Source organism: Sminthopsis crassicaudata, chromosome 1 (genome assembly GCF_048593235.1).
Source record: "Sminthopsis crassicaudata isolate SCR6 chromosome 1, ASM4859323v1, whole genome shotgun sequence".
Classification (NCBI taxonomy): domain Eukaryota; kingdom Metazoa; phylum Chordata; class Mammalia; order Dasyuromorphia; family Dasyuridae; genus Sminthopsis; species Sminthopsis crassicaudata.
Genome location: NC_133617.1, coordinates 385,858,370 through 385,882,171, shown reverse-complemented (window position 1 = coordinate 385,882,171; position 23,802 = coordinate 385,858,370). Strand labels below are relative to the sequence as shown.

Below are 23,802 nucleotides of genomic sequence, written 5' to 3'. Positions count from 1 at the left end.
AATTAAGCGACTCCCGGGTCTGTCCCATTGGTACGTGTCGAATCTGGGTTTTCCAGACTCCCAGAACCTGCTCTCTATACACTATATTACACGACTTTTTGTTTACCAATTTTAAAAGTCCCTTATATGCACCAGTTGAGGTGAGATTTCAGGTTGAGAACAGGCTTTTGATTGTTTCCACATGGATCCAGTAAAGATATTCTTCCCTAGTTTGGAAAAGACACGCAGTTCTTTGAGGGCTTTGGGGGGAGGGTGGGAAAGGGACCAGGGAATGAGGACGCTATCCTTTCTCCTCTGAAACCCCATTCCTCCATTAGGATAACTAGACACCCTTGATTTTTTCCCCTGAGGCTGGGGTTAAGTGACTTGCCCAGGGTCACACAGCCAGGAAGTGTTAAGTGTCTGAGGCCAGATTTGAACTCGGGTCCTCCTGAATTCAGGGCTGGTGCACTGCACCACCTAGTTGCCCCTGTTGATTCTTTTTGGGCAAGAAATTGGAGTAACAATTTATCAGTGATTTGCCTTGTTTGGAAGTAAGCAAGAAATGGCGCTGAAGTCTCCTTCGGTCCTCTCCTGGTTATGAGAATTGGTTACTAACAGAAGGCACAGGCAGAAGTTTCTGCTGCAGCAGCAAAGAGATGTAAAGTCAATACTCAGCAAACAGGGAGTGCAACCTGCTCCTGACTGCCGGGGAGCGGAGGGCACGGGGAGCTGAGCTTAGTCACCCTCTAGTGGGTCTTGCCAAGTTTTTAATCACCTCCTCTCTGGGGGAGATGAGATTTCTAGTTGAGAACAGTGCTCCAGCTCAAAGTCTGACTTGGCACAATCTGCTCACTTGTATGAGCTGCAGGGGAAGCAAGCACGGAGCTGCAGACTAATGATACTGGAGGAGCTAATGGGAAATAGACCTTGGAAGGGCTTAAATGGAGCTCTGTGGGTGGTGTGGGTTATTCATTTTGTTAATCCTCATGATTCCTGAGTGCAGCAATCCCTGAGAGGGCAGGCATTACCCAGTAACTGTCCCCGTACTGGAGCGGCTGGGGGCGCCATTGTGTGCAGAGCTCTGGGTCTGACTCAGGAAGAATCATCTCCCTGAGTGCAGCGATCCCTGAGAGGGCAGGCATTACCCAGTAACTGCCCCATGCCAGGAGCGGCTAGGGGGCGCCATAGTGCACACAGTTCTATCAGGCAGAATCATCAACCTGAGTTCAAATTTGACCTCAGACACTTCGGAGTTGTCACCCTCAGTAAGCCACTTTCTGGCTATACGAGCCTGGCCAAATGACTTCATCTCTGTCTGCCTCAGTTTCCTTGTCTGTAAAACGAGCTGAAGAAGAAATGACAAACCAGTCTTTGCCCCCAGAATAGGGTCACGAGTGGGATGTGATTGAAAAGTGACTGAAGAGCAGCAAATTCGAACTGGGTAGGCAGGGGAACAATACTTTACTCTCCTTCTTTTACTGGCTTTAATTAGTAGCCACCAATGAGAGGGGTAGGCCTGGCTGCCAGTTCCAATCCCTCTTACACAGAATATTAGCTCTAGGAAGAACCAGGGAGGTTGCTCATTCCAACCTCGTCATTTTGTATTTATTCTTGTTTTAGATCTCTGTTCCTTCGGTACTATCCCTGGTCCAAACCACCTCGGGACAGTTTGGAGCAGTTGGACGGAAGGCCTGGATTCAAATCCTGACTCTCGTCCAGATAACACCGACTCTCTGATCCAGTGCAAATTACCCTCTTCCTGAGCCTGTAAGTGCCCGGAAATGTGTCCCGGTGTTAGAACTCGGGTCCTCCGGACTAGGAGAACGACGCTCTGTCCACGTGACACTTGCTGATCTGTGGGGGAAGAGGGAGCGTCTCCACCTGTGAGCGGCCCACACCGATGAAATCACCATTTCCGGCTTGTTGTGAGATCACAGTATATGGAAAACAGTTCACAACCGGGGAAAGCCCTGTTGTAGAAATGGTTGCGACATCCCGCTACAATCTCATAAATCCAATTACCTAATTATACTCTCAGTCTCTCTTTAGCTGGACTGTAAGCGGCTCGAGGCCAGGGACCACGTGGCTCGCTCTAGCCCCTGAAATTGGGCCGAGCCCAGAGGTTAGAGCCGGAGCGGGCCGCGGAGCCGGGAGCGTGCTGATGCGCGGATTCCCTCCGCTAACAGCAGATGTTTGTCAGGAACACGTCCTCAGAGCTGCCCAAAGCACGCGGGGAGCCTCCGAATGACGCGCCTGGCTTGAGTCCCTGGCTAATGAAAAGCGGGTGGCGCAGTACCAGCCCCCCACCGGCTCCGTGAGCCGGGCCACCGCTGCCTCTCTGTGCCTCGGTGTCCTCAGCTGTAAAATGAGCCTGACACAAAAACCCCAAAGCGGTCATGGAGAGTCAGAGGCCATTAAAATGACTAAACAACAGCAATTGCATCTCAATTTGCTTAACTTGCCTGTCCCACCTCTTTGTCTTCCCCTATTTTCTTCTAGTTTTCTTTTCTTATCTTTAGTTGTGAACAGCTAATGAGGGAAATGGAAGCAGGCAGAAAAAGAATTTCCTTTAACCTTCCAGTCAGCTTAAGCTTGCGGCACAAAATAGCACAGCCTAGAGAAATGCAGGCTGCATTTGGAAGCAGCGGTCCCAGCTTGTGGCCCGCTTCAGCTCGTGTCACTTAACTTCTCCGCCTTAGTCCAATGGCCCAGATTCGATCAGAAAATCTTAACTGGGATACTTGAACTTGTTAAAAAATGTTTTATATTACATTCCTTTGTAATCACACATATACATATAAATGCATATATAATTATATATATTAATATAGATAAGTATATTTGTCTACCATATATAACATATAAAGATCTATATCTATATTTATCTATTATATCTACATCCATTATACACACACAGGATGAATTCCCCGGGGTCACACAGCTAGTAGTGTCTGAGGCCGGATTTGAACTCAAATCCTGAAGATTCCAAAGTCAGAAATCTATCCAGTGTACCTCCTAGCTTCCCCATCTGATATATTCTGTGCTTAAAAACCATTATTATGAGAATTGTAGGTTTCATAGGGTTTGCTAATAATGAATAATAGTTTCCACAGGCTTCACCAGACTACAAAAGATGTCCAGACACAAAAAAGGCTAAGAACTCAATTATGTCATCTCAGAAGTTGCTTCCAGCTTGAAATCTATGCTAAAAATTGCATGGCTTATTGACTTAGAGTTGGTAAGGACCTTAGACATCAACTAGTCTAAGCTTCTCATTTTCCAGAGGAAGAAACTGAGGTCCAGAGGGTTGTCCAGCTCCACTCTATTCTAGAGATAGTTCTCTTTTTAGTATATTATTCCGTCCCCCGTAGAACATGATTTGTTTTGCAGTGTCTGTTTGTTTCCCACCCTAATTCTGATTTCCTGCCCGGGAGAGCAAATGAGGACTCCTACTCCATGTCTTCCCATGGACTTTCCTTTCCTTGCCTTCAGAATGACCATTGTCTGAGGTCTTTCCCACAGTTGGGGCCTGGGAAAAGTGGAAGCTCTACAGGGAGGCCCCCTGGGCCAATCCTTCCTGCTCTTTTGCACCTTTGGTTTCCTCTGAGGCTTCTCTGCACCAAGCAGTGAAGTCCCAGACTCCCAGCAGTACTCTGGGGTGAGGAACGGGAAGTAGGCCATAGCACATGGGAGTGAGTGCTTTGCCAAATTGGGAAAAGCTCTGGAGCCCCATCAGAACATCTGATTGTCAACTGTTCCTTAATACAAACTCCTCCCCAGTTGCAGGAACCTTGGGTTTAACCCACTTGTTGTGTGGGTGCAATAAGACTGTTTTTATAGGATCGTTTCTTATTCTCTACCATAATAGCTCCTCTGTGGTTCGATGTGCAGGAATGTGCGCTAGCCTCAGGGCCTCCCTCCTCCTTTCTCTGGGCAGATCGTCAAAGTCTGATAGGGAGGTTTGGCTCATCTCTCCTTCAGAGCAAAATGTGCATGAGGACAACAGTACTTCTCTAGGAGGGAGGCAGGTGATGGTAACCCGACTTGCTTGTCAGCTCCTATGTCCAGGAGGTGAATGGCATCCAAATGATGGGGCTAGGGTGGAACAATGGACAGAACACTAGTTCTGGAGTCAGAGGAGGAGGGTCTGAATGTGGCTCTGCCATTTACTAGCTCCATCATGCAGGCAAACTCCTTGACCTCTGTGTAGGGTTGGCTAAGATGGCACACACCTATATATAATAGCTACTAAGTAGGGAGGCTGAGGTTGGTGGATTGCTTGAATGTGGGACTAGTGGTAGAAGGCTAAAGTCGTCAATTGGATGATTGTACAAAATCTGGCACCGACATGATGTGTGGTACGGAAATGGTGAGGGGTCCACCATTTAATAAAAAAGCTGGAGAGATCTCTAGAGTAAAACAAAGTTTATAGTACATTCTCAAGAGAAGGGCGTCCCATGTTTGACTGAAATAGGGAGGAAATTGTGTCATGTCAGGAAGGGGACTCAATTATGCTCTTGAATCAATGCTCAAAGTCCTTCAGGCCTACTCAAACTCTGAAGTACATGAAGCCTTTCTCGATTTTCACAACTCTCTTGAAAGATCTCATCTCATCTCATTCAATGACAAACCCCTAATTATGAAGGGACAACAGACTGCCCAAGCAGGAGGAACAACTAGACCACACCAGAAACAGAATGGGTCAAAGCTTCTATGCCAATCAGCATGAATTGGATTAGATCTGAGGTCCCTTCCAGTTCTAAAACCAGTGATCCAAATCCTCCCTTCCTCATTTTTTCAGATCAAGAAATTGAGAATTGCATTACACTGGAATTAGCATGGGGCTAAAATCCAAAATCCAAGGGACTGGATTCTACTCCTGTTCTGCAACAAGCTAGCTGTGTGATGTGAGGGAAGGCTCTCCACCACTCTGGGCTCATGATTTCTTCATTGGCATGGAGTATTTGGACTAGAGGGGCTGCTGGGATTCCTTCTAGCTGTAACAGTCAATGGCTCTATGATAGGGTTTGGAGGTCTGATGTTCTTCTAACAAACTCTTCTTGCCATTGATTCTGACTGAATTTAGATACTTCATATTTTTGAAAAAAATCTTCTGCAAGTCTGTTTTCCCAATTCCAAACTTTATTCTGTCAATTGAATTCTTTGCAGATAAATTTCATAAACCATCCTTGCAGTTTCCAGTTTTTTGAGGGATATTCCTTCTCAAATAATGGTTAGGTTTTACTCTTTCCCCCAAAGATCATGCTTTTCTATTTCCCCCTAGATCATCCCTCTCCCTTTCTCCTCCTCTTCCTCTTCTTCTTTCTTCCTTCCCTTTCTTTTCTCCCTCCCCTTCCTTTCCTTTCCTCCTCTCTCTTTTCTCTCTCCCTTTCTCTCTCTCTCCCTCCCCCTTCCCTCTCCCCTCTCCCCCTATCTTCTTCTCTCATTCCATCCCTCCCTCCCTCCTCTCTCTCTCTCTCTCTCTCTCTCTCTCTCTCTCTCTCTCTCTCTCTCTCTCTCTCTCTCTCTCTCTCTCTCTCTCTCTCTCTCTCTCTCTCTCTCTCCCTAGAGAACAAAAATCAAATATTTGTAAAGTGAGTGTTTTTCCTGCTAGTTTCCATTATGACCTGGTTTCTGATTTCTCTTTCCTGTTGTCTTCCTAATATTTTGATGGATAAGTCTCTCCCTTCCCCCTTCCTCCTCTCCTTTTCTTCCCCTCCCCTCCCTCTCCTCCTCTCTTCTGCCTCCTCTCCCTTGTCTCCCTCCTCCTCCTTCTCTTTCCTTCTTCATCTCCTCCTTTTCCTCTTCTTCTTCCTCCTCTTCCTCTTCTTTCTCTTCCTCTTCTTCTTTCCCTTCCCCTCTCTCTCTCTCTCTCTCCCTTACTCTCTCTCTCTCTCTCTCTCTCTCTCTCTCTCTCTCTCTCTCTCTCTCTCTCTCTCTCTCTCTCTCTCTCTCTTCCTCTCTCTCACTTTCCCTTTCCCCCTCTTTCCCTCTGTCTCTTTTTCAGTTTTTCTGCCCTCTATCATTCTCTTTCTTCTTCTATTTTTCCTCTTTCCCCTATCTGCTCTACCTCTCACCCCCATTCCTGTCTCTCTCTTAGTGAAAAGATCACTGGGCAATACAAATGAGAAGAAAAGAAATATGACAGAATGGAAGGAATCCTGATAGAGATCCAGAAGTCCTAGATTCAAATCTTGCCTTCAATGCAATCTTTGCAGGCTTGGGCAAGTCAAATCATAAAATCATCATTTCATAAAATGAAAGTGATTTAAACCTTTGTCTTTTGGTCTCTAACACTGATTTTTCAACTCTTTGTGGGGAGATTAGAATGCTCCCTCCCTTCATGGAGCAGGCTAGGGGAGAGATCAGAAAGGAAAAGATAATAGTATGATAGTCCCTTACAGTGTATCCTGGTTGGAGGGTCTCTTGGCACTCCTTAGGAAAAAACTTAATTCAAAAAAGCTTCACCCACCTAATTTCTGAGAATAAATTAAATTTAAATTATTTCCCAAATTCATACAACAGTCTTTTGAATGCTTTTGCCACCCCGGTAATCAGAAGAAAATTGGAAAACTCTTCCTGCTACGGTTCAGTAATTTGCCCCAACCTCGAAGGTGAATTGGTGAAAGGAGGCAATGTCAACAATTCTCAAAAGATTTCTCCAGAGCTTGTGGTCTACTCCAGCAGAATTTGGTCATCTCTGTTATTCTCATTACAAATTTGATGAAAATAAGAAGTGTCACATCTCCCTAGTCACACAAAATCATAAATATCTAAACCAAAAAGAACCTTAAAGGTTAGCTAGTCCAGTTCTCATTCTGGAGATGAGGAAAGCCACCCAGAGAAATTAGATAAATGGCCTAAGGGTAAACAGCTAGTGACTAAATTAGCTAAAACTTGAACCTGACACTCAGGCTCCAAATTTAAATATGTATAAACTCTCAAAAAGTGATATTGACTGAAAGGCTGATTTCTGAGGTATTTGTATCCTTCTGAATTTGTTTTTCCATCTCTGTGTGTGACTTACACAGAGAAACACACAGTGGTATAATGACTAAAGAACTGGAAAGTCCTGTCTTCAATCTCTACCTCTGTTAGAGCCCTGTGAGGTGAACCTGGACAAGTCACCTCAAGGTATCCTATGAAACTCTTTAGATCTCTACGGGTAGAGATTTTTCTGCATTGTACAGGAATTTCCTTGCCCTACACCAATGAAATCACAGGTTCAGTTATCTACCCTGAAGAAATTGAGCTTCTCTGCCTCCTGGGCCTACCATCAATGGCTAAACCCCTTTGAGACTAGGACAGGCTACATGAGGCCTCAGATGTACTTCTAAGACTTGAATGCTTCCCACAATGCAGAATTGCCTGGAAATCAGGAATTTGTACTACTCCAATGCACTTATGTCAGACTGTACCCATTGTTACTTGCCTTCTAGACCGTAAGCTCCCCGTGGGCTCAGGCCTTATCTAAATTGTTTATCTTCCTCAGGGCCATAGCAAAATCTAAGATGCTTAATAAATGTTTCTTAAAGTGAATGGAGGGGCCTGAGAGAAAGGCCTTTGAGAAATAACTAACTCTACTAGAGGAGAGGCCCATCTTTGGCCTGGCCCTTCCCTTCTTGTCACTTTTTCCACTTCTGGTCTGGATCATGTACCACTATCAGCTCCTCCAGCCACGTAATGTTGGTTCCCATCTGTGACCTTTCCTCTTTCATAGCAGGTTTCTACACCAAGGAGAGGAGTCTAAGGCCATCGTGAACCAAGTTGATTATTTTATTTTCAGTGTAAGCATTTATGTCTTGGAAATTGGTAAATGCTACAAATCAGGGCTTGATTTATTGCTTTGTTAATTGCTTAGTCTTCAGAAAATTATATAGAAAATATAAAAAAGGCAAATTCAACTGAAAAAGGTACACGATTTTCCCCCTCACACCTAAAGATTCCATTCTTAAATATTGCTAGTACACCTCTGGGACACATCTGACTGTATCTCAGGCCCAGACTCATCTTGAGTTTACTTTCAGCTTTTTCCCCCTGTTTTGGCCCCAGTTCACCAGTCATTCCAGAAGTACTGTAGGAAATCCCAACCCTCTGTCATATTTCCTCATATGCCTCATTGATATTTATTGACAAGGCTTTCCTAACATCCTCCTCCAGTTGGAAATTCTGAACCCAGCCAAAAAGGGAATAATGTACAGAAGGGAGAAAAGATTTAGAATCCAGGAAGTCAAGACCAGATTAAAGAAGAGGCATTTAGCATAGCTTAGAGTAGCTAAGACCCCACTAGCAGAGTATCTGATTCAGGACCTGGTTCAGCCCATGGAAGTTTGAATACTCACTGCCAACTATTGGTCATAGGGACTGGCTTGTCCTTGCCTGGAGGCCTGAATGTTCAGCTGAGGGCAGTCCAGTCCCTTGGGGGGGGGGGGGGGGGGAGAGTGGAGAAGGCTGTTAAGTTCTGACATTTCTTCCCAATGTAAACTCAGATTTTGGATGAGAAGCTTGTCAGTATCAAGGAACTCAGAATCATTTGCCTGTTTGAAGCTTTCTTGGAGGGAAATCTAATTTGAGAATCTCATGTGACAGACAAAGAAACTCCACTCCCACAGCATCTCACATTTTTGCAGATTGATTTATTCAGGAGACTGCCATGTTTTTATCTGTCTTTGGAGCAAGGACTTTCTCAGAATGCTCCATTCTTTCCTTGCATGTTAACTTGGAAAAGAATAGTTATCCTCAGGGTATTTGGTAAGTTGAGGTGGGGATCCTTATGCACTTAATTACCTCAATCATTATAATAGACACAGATTATCTGATATCCCTTACTTAAATTGATGGACTCATAATAGAATCTGAGAATGGGAAGGGCCACTGATTTTGGGCAAAGACATAAGAATCCCAATTGCTATGGACACCTAGAAATATTACCACTAGATTGACTAGTTGTGTATACTTGGAATTTTAGGGGAGAGAAGCTCATTCATTCATTCATTTATTCATTCATCAGACATTTATTAAGCCCCTTCTATGTGCCAGACACATATCATTATATACATTACACATAATATATAACACAATAAATTATATGCAATAATTAATATAATGAATAATTATATGTGATGATTATATAATTAATCATTTTTGTACTAAATGTTTATTCACATTGAAACATTGCAAAGTACTTGGTTATATTGTTATTGATCATTCTCTGTCCTCAAAGAGGACCAATGACATCAGGAGAGTGATGTCTTGACTTGGATTTCAGAAAGGAAGAGCTAAAGGGTTTTATATACAAATACGAAAATGTGGTCTTTAAGGACTGGGTGGAGGTAGGATGGGGCAAATACAAAGATGAGTATATAATATATGGAAAGTATATTTCCACATATTATGGAATATAATAGAGGTGGAGATGTGGAGCGAGCATAAATAATTAGGAAAGTACAAGAAAAGCTGTCATGGGATAGAGGGTAGGGGAGCTTGTTGGTACCTGAGCTGAGCCCTAAAAGGCATCAGGAATTCCAAGATATGAGGCAAAGAAGAGAAAGTATTTTAGGCTAGGGAGAGGCATAGGGATTAAAGCCAGAGATGCAATATCATGTAGGAAAAACAGAAGTCAGTCAGTCAGTGGGCATTTATTATATACTACTATGGACTAAGTGCTGGGAATATAAAAGAAAGAAAAAGACAATCTACCTCAAGGAGCTCAAAGTTTAAGGGAGTAAGGGGGAGGAAGATGAGTCAACTAATTATGTACAAATTATTTGTAGCATAAACAGGAAATACTAGAATTAAGAGGGGTTAGGAAAAGCTTTTAATGGAAGCCGGTAGGCAGGGAAGAGGAGAAAGAGAATTTTGAGCTTGCAGGATAGCCATATCTTGGAGATGAAGTGTCTTGTTCATGGAATAGCAAGGAAACTAATTTGGCTAAAATAGAAGGTTCATAAGAATTATTAGGAAGGACACAGCACCCTCAACTGGTCCTTGATCTCCTCAATTCCCTGAATGTATTTTCATTCATTCAAAGGCTATTTTTAGTCTAAATGCAGAGGGGATGACCATTTCCAGCATCCGCATGCTCATTCCACAACAGACCACATCATTTCCACAATTTGTTAGCTGTGTGACTCTGGGCAAATCATTTAACTCTTTGCCTCAGTTTCCTCATCTTTCATATGGGTTGGAGATGGAAATGGCAGACTGTTCCAGTATCTTTACCAAGAAAAGTCCATACAGGATCACAAAGAATTGTTGCCCATCACAAATAAAAAAAAAAAAAAAAAAAGCCCAGTGTTCTACCCAGTGCCCCATCTAGCCTCAGAATTAGCCTCAGATTCTGGATTTGTCAGTTACTCCATAAGCGGTTTGGGGCTTTAGGTTCCTCATCTGTGAAATGAAGGAATTGTATAGGAAGGGAAGACCAATGCAAGTGTATGTATGGGAGTGTATGTATGTGGAATGAGTATGGGGGGGTGCTGGGAATGGTCATCCCGTCTACATTTAATCTAAATAGTCTTTAGAGAAAAAATAGCCTTTGAATGAGGGAAAATACAATTCAGGGAATACAATTCAGAGACCAGCTGAGGGTGCTGTGTTCTTCCTTATAGCTATCTGTCTGCAAAGAGAAAATTCTTCCTAGTGTGAGAGAGAACACTGGACTGGAGGTTAGCAGAGAACGGCTTAAGATCCCACTAAAGGGGCTGCTTAGAGCAGTGGTCCTGAAGTCAGGAGGACCTTAGTTTAAATCCAGCCTCAGACACTTAACACTTCCTAGCTGTATGACCCTGGACAAGTCACTTAACCCCAAATGCCTCAGGGGAAAAAAAAAAAGATCTATTTAAATACTTGTCAGCTGTGGGAGGAAGCTGACCTTTCTGAGTCTCAGTTTCCCTTTATGCAAAATGGTCATAAATAATGATATTTGCACTGCTCACTCAGACCTCTTGTGAGGAAAGCACTTTGGACACCCTAAAGCATTCATATAACTATGAATGTTTATTTTACATGGTCCAGCAACAGTATCCATCATTTTTAATAGAGATGTTTTATATGTATTTTTCTTTTTTCCCCTCACAGGTGTGAATGAGCATGGATGATGAGGTGATGTCACTTCTGGTGGAATACCTAATTTCCATGTAGTTCCCTTCTGGGCAGCTGTTAAACCATCCAAGCAAAAACTTGTTTGACACTTCCTTCCTCCTCTTGTTGAATACTCTGTGGCAATTGTTCCAGTGTTTTGCTAAACGTGTCCTGTCCTCGCCTTGCCAAGGCCAACAGCAGCTTAGCATTGCGTGGGCTACCCCCATGCTCTCCTGCCTGTCTGAACATGGACACAGGCCGAGCAGATGACGGCCAGAAAGTCCCTGAGGCTTAGGCCTGCGCTGGCTCCGGCCCCTTGCAAATACTTCTGCTCATGATGGTGGCAGCCTGGGGGGACCGCCATGCCCATCACCCAGGACAACGCGGGACTGCATCTCCCTCTCCTCCTCCAGTGGCTGCGCAGCAACCTGCAGGAGGCCCAGGGAGGGCCCGAGCACCGCCTCTGCCAGTCGGCCATCCAGAAGCTCCGAGAATACATCCAGCTGAACTTTGCTGTGGATGAAAGCACCCTTGTGCTTGACCAGAGCCCCCTGGAGATGGAGATCTGCACTGTGTACCTGACAAAAGAGATGGGGGACATGGACACTGTGGGACTCAGTTTTGGGAACATCCCCGTTTTTGGAGACTACGGTGAAAGACGGCGGGGTGGGAAGAAGCGGAAGACACGCCAGGGCCCAGTGCTGGACGTGGGCTGCATCTGGGTGACCGAGCTAAAGAAGAACAGTCCGGCTGGGAAGTGCGGGAAAGTGAGGCTGAGGGATGAAATCCTCTCCCTGAACGGGCAGCTCATGGTTGGAGTTGATGTCACTGGGGCCAGGTGAGCGGTTGTCTTATTGGGTCAACGAGCGTGATTCAGAATATATGGGGAAGTCAGCTTATGGCAGAAGTCCTAAACACATAATGTGCTCAGTAGGGATCACAGTGGAGAGATTGTAGACTTAGAATCAAGGAGACCTGAGTTAAAATCCTGCTTCAGACACTCACTAGTTATTGTCCCTGACTTAAGCCCTGTCTGCCTCAGTTTCCCTATCTGTAACAAAGCTGTATCAAATCTTACGATTTGATAGTGTCCAAGGTCCCTTCTGTGGTATTAATTATACATGTGAAGTCATACAAAACCTATTTCCATATTCAATCAAGATGGCTAGAGATGGCCCTGGATGAAATGGGAGTTATATCTGGCCATTGGACCCAAATGGTTCTGGAAGAGAAACTGAGGCAGGTGACTTTGCACAACCTCCCTCACTTAAATCCAATTCATTTGCATATCATGGCATCAGCTCCCTGATGTCATGGCCCTCTTCGAGAATGAAGGACAAATAACATTTCTGTAGTAGCCATGTTGCCAAAAAAAAAAAAAAAAAAAAAAAGCAAGAAAAATAAAAAATATGCTTCAATCTACTCAGTAGATTGGTCCTCAAACTTTTAAAATAGGGAGCCAGTTCACTGTCCCTCAGACTGTTGGAAGGCTGGACTGGACTATAGTAAAAACAAAAGCTCACACTCTGTCTCCGCCCCTCAGCCCATTTGCCAGAACCGGTGGGTCCCAAAAACATCCTCAGCAGCTGCATTTTTTTCCTTTTTGATCTGATTTTCTTGTGTAGATGATAATTGTGGAAATGTGTATAGAAGAATTACACATGTTTAACATGTATTAGATTACTTGTCATCTAGGGGAAAGGGTGAGGGGAAGGGAGGGGGAAAAAATTTGGAACACAAGATTTTACAAGGGTGAATGTTCCATGTATATATTTTGAAAATAAAAAGCTTTAATTTAAAAACAAAAACAAAACAAAAAAAACTTCATACCACAACTTGCTCAGCCATTCCCAAATGGATGAGCATTCCTTCAATATCCAGTTCTTTGCCACAAAAAAGTAACTGCTATAAATATTTTTGTAAATATGGGCCCTTTTCTTTTTTTTTTTTCTTTGATATCTTTGGATTACAGGTCTCATAGTAGTATTTCTGGGTCACTATCTTATTTCAAGTCCTCTTCCTTACTTGGGACAATGCCAATTAATTTCCCTGCTCTCTTTGAGAGCAGTATTTCCATTCTACTTTATTCTCCACATAGTTGCCAAATTGATATTTTGAAGATAAAGATTTGGCTCTGTCACTGTCCCAAGTCCCCTTTGTCTCTGGAATAAAATCCTGAAATCAGTCTATTTTTTATACAGACTGGTCCACAGTTACCTCATAATATTTAATTTCTATTATTCCCCTTCATATATTCTACTTTCCAACCTAACTTGGCATAATAATCATTCACTGAACTTGATTTTTCACCTCCTATATCCCAGTGCTTTTATATAGGCAGCTCCCCATGCACCATAATGCCACATGTACTCTCTGGTCATCTTTACTGAGCATGGACAAGGTAATAAATTTCTCTGCACTTGTTTCCTTTTCTGCAAAGTAAGGGAAAATAACACTTAAACGTTTATAGCTCTTAGGATTATTTTGAATCTCAAATGAGATAATATATAAAGAGCCTTATAAAATATATAAAGTGCTTTATAAATGCTATCCATTAATAAAAATTAGAATAATGATGATAAGGATCATCAGTTATTGATAAGCAGTATTGAGATCAGTATAGCAGGCACTGGGGATCTCTGTCAGAGGCCAAAATGAAACAGTTCTGCCCTCATGGAATTTTCATTCTATCAACATATACACATACAAATTATATCAGAAGTAAAAATAAGAATCTATATCACATTGTTTTCCTTCTCAGAGGAGAGAGAGAAAAAAAATTTGGATCTCAAAATTTTCTGAAATGTCACTAATTTTTTTTTTTTACTCTTAATTGTGAAGAATTTAATAAAATAACAATATTTTTTTAAAAAGTAAATACAGGATAATTTGAGGGGGCAGGAGGAAGCACTAGTGGCTGGAGAGGTCAAGAAAGACCCCATTTGAGAGGCAATGCTTATGCTGAGGGTTGAAAGAACTTAGAAATTCAGTCTTAGGTGAGTGCATTCTAGGCATGGGGGATAGCCTATTCAAGGAAGCTGATAGGAAAGGGAATATTATTTACAAGAAACAGTAATAGGCCTTTTTTTTATTTTGCCCAACTATCAAGGTCATAAAGAATAGTCATGTTTAATAAGCCTGGAAAGGTAAGTTGGAGCAATATGCAATGTAATTCTAGAAGCAACAGGGAGCTATTGTAGTTTTTGGGCAAAGGAGTGGGATAATCAAATCTATTCTTTTTTAAAAACTTTTTTTCCCCCCCAAGGCAATTGGAGTTAAGTAACTTGCCCAAGATCACACAGCTAGAAAGTGTTAAGTGTTTGAGGCTGAATTTGAACTCAGGTCCTCCTGACTTCAGGGCTGGTACTCTATCCACTGCACCATTAAGCTGCCCCATAAAATCTATTCTTTAGAAAAATATCTGGCAAGTGAGTGGAGAATGTATTAGAGATGGCAGAGATTTGGGGCAGGGAGATCAATTAGACTGAGTCCATTACATCATATATAATATATATTATACATCATATACAATCATGTTTTATATAATGTGTATAATATTAGATAGTAATAGTGCAGAATGAGGGGTGATTTTAGCCTGGACTAATGTAGTGGTTGTGTGAGTAGAGAGAAGGAGAGAGATGTGGTTAGGATAGGGTTAGACTTATAGTTGACAACTTATTGTATTGTTGTGGTTGACTGGAAAGATGATAGTGCCTTCAGTTCCAATGATCTTATGATGGAGAGAGCCATCTGCACCCAGAGAGAGGATCATAGGGACTAAGTGTGGATCACAACATAGCCTTTTCATTTTTTTATTGTTGTTTGCTTGCTTTTTGTTTTCTTTCTAATGTTTTCCATTTTTGTTCTGGTTTTTCTTGTGCAGCCTGATAATTGTGGAAATATGTATAGAAGAATTGCACAAATTTAACATATTGGATTACTTGCTGTCTAGGGGAGAAGGTGAGGGGAAGGGAAGGAAAAAATCTGGAACACAAGATTTTGCAAGGGTGTATGTTGAAAATTATCTATGCATATGTTTTGAAAATAAAAAACTTTAATGATTTTTTTAAAAGATGGTAATGCCTTAAATAGAAATAGGAAAATTAGTACTATGAGAAAACTTAACTGAGATATAATTGGGTCTGATTCTACTGACTTCACCATTCTTGCTATTGCCCTTTTTTTCTTAAGTTAGTCCCAGAGTCTCACTTTGCTCTGGATTGTGACCTGGATGGAGTGAAAGGTCCAGGAGGCTTAGCCACCATGAGCTGGTATGGCTATGCTGCTGAGCATAGCTCAAAGTTTTCTGCAGAAATCCCCACAATGCTCCCAGAAGTCTGTGCTGAATGTCAAGGTGCATTCTGATGCTTGGACATAAGACTCAGTCTGCATACCTGGCCCATGATTCAGAGGAAAGTTTTCTGTTTGTGGTCTTCTGGTGCTCCTGGCCAAGATTGAGGTGAAGATGGACTTGCTGTGGATTGAGGTGTTTTTTTTGTTTTTGGCTTTGAAACTAGGTCGATTTACAAAGGAGAGACTGAATGAGGAGGGTGTTCTCTATTTGTCCATACAAGGAGCACTTTGTAGGATGGCACTCCAGCTGGGTAGGGCATTTTATAAGCAAACATCAGCTGAACCATGTGAGGACAGCTTGTTCCAGGCTGGCACCAAAATTCAGGACAAAAACCAAACAACTTTTCCCCCCAACTAAAAGGCTCCTTGTTGAATAGGATTAAGTTTGCTTCTCAGAAAGAAAACTTTGACTCGATACTTTTATTTAAGAATGAAGTTAGATAATGGTGATCATGCAACCCCATACCCTGAGAATATATACCCTGAAAAGACTTCTGTGAACTCAGAAATAACTGAGAAGAAAATGAAGAAACTAGATTGAACACAAAGAATATCCAATTTTATATTTCAGGAATAGAGCTATTTTTCAGCCGAAACTTACTGATTTAGACTCATTTTTTTCTTAAATTAAAATAATTTTGAATTTCTGATTTCTCCTGGAAAACTTTAATTCTTCATGAATTTTTGCATATGAGAAACTATTTTGAGAGAGGGCTAGGAAACAGTGCTAGAAGTGATAACAAGTATTGCTGCATCCTAGGAATACCTGTTTCTTTTTTATTATTAATTTTATAATTATAACTTTTTTTGACAGTACATATGCATGGGTAATTTTTTACAATATTATCCCTTGCACTCGCTTCTGTTCCGAATTTTCCTTTCCTTCCCTCTACCCCCTCTCCTAGATGGCAGGCAGTCCCAGACATGTTAAATGTGTTATAGTATATCCTAGGTACAATATATGTGTGCAGAACTGAATTTCTTATTGCACAGGAAGAATTGGATTCAGAAGGTAAAAATAATCTGGGAAGAAAAGCAAAAATGCAAACAGTTTATACTCATTTCCCAGTCTTCCTTCTCTGGATATAGCTGATCAATTGGAACTGAATTAGCTCTTCTCTATGTTGAAGATTTCCACTTCCATCAGAATATATCCTCATACAGTATCATTGTTGAAGTATATAATGATCTTCTGGTTCTGCTCATTTCGCTCAACATCATCAGTTCATGTAAGTCTCTCCAAGCCTCTCTGTATTCCTCCTGTTGGTCATTTCTTACAGAACAATAATATATTCCATAACCTTCATATACCATAATTTATCCAACCATTCTCCAATTGATGAGCATCCATTCATTTTCCAGTTTCTAGCCACTACAAAAAGAGCTGCCACAAACATTTTGGCACATACAGGTCCCTTTCCCTTCTTTAGTATTTCTTTGGGATATAAGCCCAGTAGTAGCACGGCTGGATCAAAGGGTATGCATAGTTTGATAACTTTTTGGGCATAATTCCATATTGCTCTCCAGAATGATTGGATTTTTTCACAACTCCACCAACAATGCATCAGTGTCCCAGTTTTCCCATATCCCCTCCAACATTCATCGTTATTTGTTCCTGTCATCTTAGCCAATCTGACAGGTGTACAGTGGTATCTCAGAGTTGTCTTAATTTGCATTTCTCTGATCAATAGTGATTTGGAACACTCTTTCATATGAGTGGAAATAGTTTCAATTTCATCATCTGAAAATTGTTCATATCCTTTAACCATTTATCAATTGGAGATTGGCTTGTTTTCTTATAAATTACACAGTTCTCTATATATTTTGGAAATGAGGCCTTTATCAGAACCTTTAACTGTAAAAATGTTTTCCCAGTTTGTTACTTCCCTTCTAATCTTGTTTGCATTAGTATTGTTTGTACAAAAGCTTTTTAATTTGATGTAATCAAAAGCTTCTATTTTGTGATCAATAATGATCTCTAGTTCTTCTTTGGTTGCAAATTTAACTCTAATTTATTTATGATCTCATTCTTTATGCCTAAATCATGGACCTATTTTGATCTTACCTTGGTGTATGGTGTTAAATGTGGGTCCATGCCTAATTTCTGCCATACTAATTTCCAGTTTTCCCAGCAGTTTTTGTCAAATAATGAAGTCTTATCCTAAAAGTTGGGATCTTTGGGTTTGTCAAACACTAGATTGTTATAGTTGGAATACCTGTTTCTTAAGACAAATTAAGTTCAGTGTACTATAGTCCATCAGGGAATGATATAATACACTTGAAATGTTTTCCATAAGTAGTGGCTAAATTTTTAATAAAATTAGCACTTAAATTATGAATAGTCCATTCAAACAACATGTGCAATATACATTTATATAAATTATATAAAAAAGTAAATACAGGAATCTATATCAGAATTGCTTGTCTTCTCGAAGGGAAGGGTAGGGAGAATAGAGAATTTGGAGCTCAAATTTTTCTCTAAATTTGGCCAGGTTTGAGCAATTTCGAAAAATCATGAACTAAATTCAGGAATCATTAAGGATCTTACCATCCGAAATATACTATGTATAGAACATCTCTTTCACTTATCAGATAAATGGGGCATTACTGCAGAAAGTACTATATATTTTCAAACCACTTTCAAATTATTTTATTTCCCAGAACTTGATTACACCTTAGTCCTATTCCAACTCCCTCGTTTTATAGTTAAGTACAGACAGTATCACTATTAGGTGATGGAGCTGATGTCCCACAGCCAGTTAGTGATAGAATTGCCACTAGAACTCAGGCTTTCTTTCCCTACTCAAGTGCACTTTCCATTCTATCATGTGATTTTCACAATATCCTGGTATTACAGATGGGGAAATTGAGGCTGGAATGTGAAGGGATCTCAGGAAAACTTTGAACTGAAACAAACAACTCAGAGAGTAGATCTAACTCTCACTAAAGTACCTTCAGTGACACTGGGATCCATCCGCTGTTCCTGAAAGAGTACAAGTCAGACCACAAGCCTTCCTCCCTCAGTCCTGATCTTCCCCAGATCTTTGTTGCCCATTCAGGTCTGGCTGGTCCAGAGAAGAGCTATCTCCTGCCATCTTGTGGTTGAAGTCAAGTACAGCAAGACAATCCTAGGATTTTTGTAGCCTCTTAATCCTGCTGGTGACCTGGGCTGGTGACTTCCAGAACTCAAGAGGCTGTGAATTTTTTTCTTCTGAAATTGCAGGGGGAGGAGGTGCTATAAAGCTTACCCAACTTTGTGATTCTCGTTTAATTTTGGCAGCAGCGGTTTTGTTTGTGCAAACCCTTTTTAATTTAATGTAATCAAAACTAACCATTTTGCATTTTAGGATGTTCTCTAGTTCTTCCTGGGCTATAAATTCTTCCCTTCTTTACAGATCTGAGGGGTAGACTATGCCTTGTTTTCCTAATTTGCTTATAATATCACCCTTGTTTAAATCATAAACCCATTTCGACCTTATTCTGGTATAGGGTGTTAGATATTGGTCACTTATATGGTATATGGTCACTACCATACTTATTTCCAGTTTTCCCAGCAATTTTTGTTAAAGCTCTAGTCCTTTGGTTTATCAAACACTAGATTTCTAGTGTCATTGACTATTGTGTCTTGTTTACCTAACCTATTTCATTGATCCACCACTCTATTTCTTATCCAGTATCTAATGGTTTTGATAATACAGTTTTAGGTCTGGTACAGCTAGGCCACTAGTGTGACTCACTTAGGGTCACACAGATACCTTAAGCAGACTTTTCCTGATTTCATATTCAGTATCTATCCACCTATATACCATGTGATATAATCAGTTAATACCATCTTAAGAATTTCTGTCTTTACACTCTGACGGAGGAACATGTGTAAGTCAATGGCCTAGCATACTCTCCAATCACAAATAAGAATTGATTCTTCCTTGACACATAAATGATTTTTTTTAACCTCTTAACTAGTGGCTTAGCCTAGCTTAGATCTGAGTTCAATTGAGTTGTACAACTTTAAAGCTCAAGACTTGTTCCTTTTCTTGGAGCAGGACTCAGGGGTGCTTCCCTTTTCTTTCCATTTTTCAAAACTCATCCCCATCTTGGGCATCCCATCATGGTCTGGCCTGGTCCAGCTGCCAGCTCCATCTGCCTCCTCTTGTTCTCAGGCCCATGAGCTGTTTGACCCCAGGCTAATGACCAGCCAAGCCTTATCTTGCAGTTTTGCAAAATCACACATACTTTGAACATGTAGTAATAATAAAGATAATTTCCACCCACAGTAATTGTAGAATCCTTTCATCACTGCACCTCCCTCACATCATCTGGCAAGGCAAACACTCAGCAAGATTGTGAAGTAGACAAAACTTAATCTTTTGTACCCTCTCTGCCCTCTTGGTATTTGGGGCTTTTATGCTTCTTCCTGAATATCAAAGACCCAGTTCAGTGCCCCGTTTGGACATGCTCCCTGGCGGAGGTCTATGACTTTGTGGTTTCCTTCCCTTCTTTCTACACTTCCTAATCAAAACTTGTATGTTCCATTCTACTCACTCCTCTGTTCTAGCTCATCCAGTAAAATAACTCATATTAAAATATTAGTGAGTGAAAATAGTTTAAAAATCTTGCCTCTTCCAAGTTGTACCCCTTCATTTTAACATAGGTCCTCATAGAAACACTATGTCTTAACTCATAGGAAATTGTAACATGAGTGTTTTCAGGTCCTCTGTTAGCACAATGAGACAGTTCCATATCTTCACAATAATCTTCACAATAAATAAGCAGTTGCTTCTTCTATTCATTCAGGAATATCAGTCTTGAGATAGATGTGGAAGGCAAAGTCTTGTTAAGAAGAAGAGGCTGAAGCTCTGCTTAAGAAGTAGATTAAGAGAGATGATGTGATTTCCAATCACTTTAAAGGGATTGAGGTTAGAAGGAAAGTCCCAGAGAGGTTTTTTTAATGCCTGTCTGGCTGTCTGCTGGTAGTTGTGGTAGCTGTCCCAAGGCATTGTGGTTACATTCATTTCAATCATGGAGATATGAAAAAAACTAAAAATTCTATCTTAATATACTGTATTTTTAAAAAATGCAAATCATAATTATTTATTTTGACAATTATATGTGATGTTAAGGATACTTTCTGTAAATATACTAGGGGAAACATGCCATATAAAAGATTCAAAATAATTGTCACTGAATTTCCACATGACCTTAGGCCAATTATATCATGTTTCTGGGTCTCAATTTACTCATCAGTAGAATGAGAAGAATCCTAAGATCTCTTGCAATTCAAAATCTGTGATCCTGTACTTATTTACTCAAAGTACATTCTCTAAGTTGCCTTTCTTTCACCTGGTGGCAGTCCTATCAGATTTTCACTGATTCTAGCATTTAGCTGAGTACAGGTAGATTAATAGTACAATCCTTTCACCACTTAGTGACTTAAGTATTCTCAAGTGAGTACTTCTTGCACTCTTTCCCTCTGTAGGTCCCCCAGATCCAAGCTATCTTTTCTCTATAAGTCTTGCAGTCTGTTCTCAGATTTTTCACCGAGGGGCTAAATTCTATATGCTTCAGCCTTTTCATTTTTTCATCACTAAGAACTGGTTCCTTTACCAAGAGGGTCCTACCAATATGCTTTTGAAAAAAGCCAGATCCTTCTGACTTTTGCATAATGCAGATAAAAACCAAGGTTTGAACAATTAAACAGGTTCCTTCACCAAAAGTTATCTCTAAATGGGATCTTTCTTTGAAGGTTTAGTGGATATGAGTTTAAATCAGTTGTCTCTAGTATTAAATATAAATTGCTCTGTTTGACATTTAATTTAAAATTTTCACAAGGATATAAAATTCAAGACTGGACTCTCAAGGATTTTAAGACAAAACATTTACAATTCAGAGGGATATAAGTTGATTCTCTCAAAGAGGCCAGAAGCTATAAAGTGTCTTGAATGAATAAATGAAGAATTGTTTAAGTATTTATTGTATGCCAGGAGATACCTAGATGGTACCATAATTCCAGGTCCAGAGTCAGGAAGACTCATCTTTCTGAGTTCAAATGTGGCCTTTGACACTTTCTAGTTGTGTGACCCTGGGCAAATCACTTAACCTTGTGATCACTTAATATCACTCTAGTATTTTTGCCAAAACAACAACAACAACAAACCCAAAAGAGGTCACAAAGAGCTGGACGTGATTTAAACACTGAACAACACTATGTACTGGACACTGGCCTTACTACTAGTACTACAAAAAAAAAAAAAAAAAAAAAAAGACAGTCCCTGGCCTCAAGAAGCTGTATTCTGATATAGTCTGTATGTCCAGCTTAGGGTCATAGATGCTGAGGCAGTGGTCATTTAGCATTTTCCCACAGGAGTGTGGATAGGATTCTACCCCACAGTCCGATAGACATGGTCTAGCTTTCTCTGCCTTTCAGACTCATGTACTCTTGTCACTTCCTTTGGGGCACATTTTCATAACTAAAACCTTTGTGTTTTTACCATGGAGACTGATTATTTATACAGACTTTAGACTTGGCTAGAAGGGTTTTACAGGTTAAATGGGATTTGATTTCATTTAAGACTGTTTTTTTGACCTTTGTTATGACCAGTTTCTCAATAAATGAGCATAGAGGCATGAACCCTGGGAGGTGTCTTAAACACTGAAACTGCACTAAGTTCAAATTTCTTAGACACTGCATGGATCTATAAAAGTTTTCCTCAGACTTTAAGTTTATGTTTAATCCGATGATCATTGCTCTGAAGCTCTTTTCTGATTCTTGGATGATGCTTTTTAAATGGGGGCTGCCTGAAATTAGTCTGTCTATATAAGGCATCAATCACTTCCTGATGGTAGAGTACCATTTCATTCTCCTTACTTGATAAGTCTCACTTAGAAATTTCGAACCCTTGGATGCCTTTGTGGCCAATCCTTTCAAATCTAACCCTCCCCAGGCCAGTCTTCCCCTGTCTGGCTCACGAAGAAATCTGATTGCTCTTCCTGCCTCTACTTACAGCCCAAGCCAGACTACCCTCTTCTATTTACTGAGGAAGCAAGGTCCTTCCTGTCTGGTTCTTCGTGTCTTACTCTTGATTTCAAGCTGGACTGCGTCCCAGGCAACTTCCTGACATCCCCAAATAGAGATATATCAACTTCTCTTTTCTAGGGTTGTTTTTGCTAGTTTCATTTTCACCAATTCTTTCCACCAATTCTATCAAATTCATTTATTGTTTGGGAAATTATTGAAGTGTTTTTAGGGAACACCCATTCTTTCATCCACCCTTTAAGCAAGCATCTATTGAGAAACTGTTTTGTGCCAGAGATTGTGCTAGGCATACAGGACAGAACCTCCCCCCCAAAATAGTCCCATCTTCAACATTCATTCTATTATCTGACCCTCTTATTATTACCATTGTTAACAGATGAGTAAATAAAAACTTATAACTTATCTTAATAGAAATCAATTTTCCTAGAACCTATCCAATGCTATTTTCTACTATTACATTTCAGTTTCATTATAAAGCTAACAAAGTCATTTTCCTAAAAATGCAGCTCTCACTCTATCATCTCTCTATTCAGTGGCTCACTGTTGCCCTAAAATCAAATATAAACTCCACTGTTTATATGTAAAATCCTTTGCAATTCCCTTTTTTCCTTGAATTCCTCTTACTACCCTGAAATCCAGCTATACTGGCTTCCTTATTGTTCCTCACACAGGGTGTTCCATCTCCCATCACCGTCCCCCATGCTTTTCACTTCTGCCTCTTAGAATCCCTTTTCCAAGTGCTTTTCAAGTCCCAGCTCAGATATCACTTTCTACAAAGTTTTTCCTGAGATTTGTTCTTCCCCAACTCCTAACACTGGACTGCAGTTCTTCTTGAAGCTTGCTTTTATTATTTATGTGTATATGTATACACCACATACTTATATATCCTCTATGTTGTCTTCCTTCTTCAAATGTAAGCTGCTTGTAGACAAGGATGTATCCTCAATACCTGCCACATATGAAATGCTTCCTGATTTTAAGATGCCTAGAGGTTCCCTTACAGAACCTTCACAAAGGCTAGCCATTTGTTTATAGATTATCCAAGAAAGACATACAAGGGAAAGGGTTTTTTTTTTCCCTCTAACAGACTTTAGACCTGGGCAGAAATAGCAAAAGAAGGAGAAGAGAGAAAAAATAGAGAAGAAAAAATGTATAAGAGCAAGAGATGTAAAGTAAAATACAAAGATGCATATTAGAGAGAATCTCAGAAGTCTCTTTGAAATTCTGGCTTTTTTTCCATCCATTTCATCTAATCTTTGAACTTTTGAACCAACATTGTTGGAATATAAGGGAGCCACCTGACAGTGGCTGCTGGAGATCCAACCCAGAATGGATCTCCTCTCATGAGAGGA

The 23,802-nt window shown here is 40.7% G+C and overlaps 1 protein-coding gene across 10 annotated transcripts in view; it reads left to right on the top strand.

Annotated features, from left to right (window-relative positions):
* Positions 1–23,802, top strand: part of PDZD2 (PDZ domain containing 2) — a 499,259-nt gene that overhangs the window by 157,389 nt on the left and 318,068 nt on the right. For 8 of the 10 annotated variants that reach the window (XM_074279475.1, XM_074279472.1, XM_074279471.1 and 5 more), the window contains 2 exons: positions 1,603–1,749; positions 11,062–11,902. In XM_074279475.1, coding sequence (XP_074135576.1) covers positions 11,427–11,902 — 476 coding nt within the window. In that variant the 5' untranslated portion in view covers positions 1,603–1,749; positions 11,062–11,426. The remainder of the gene's footprint in view (positions 1–1,602; positions 1,750–11,061; positions 11,903–23,802) is intronic. The other 2 variants (XM_074279477.1, XM_074279476.1) reach the window with 1 other exon arrangement.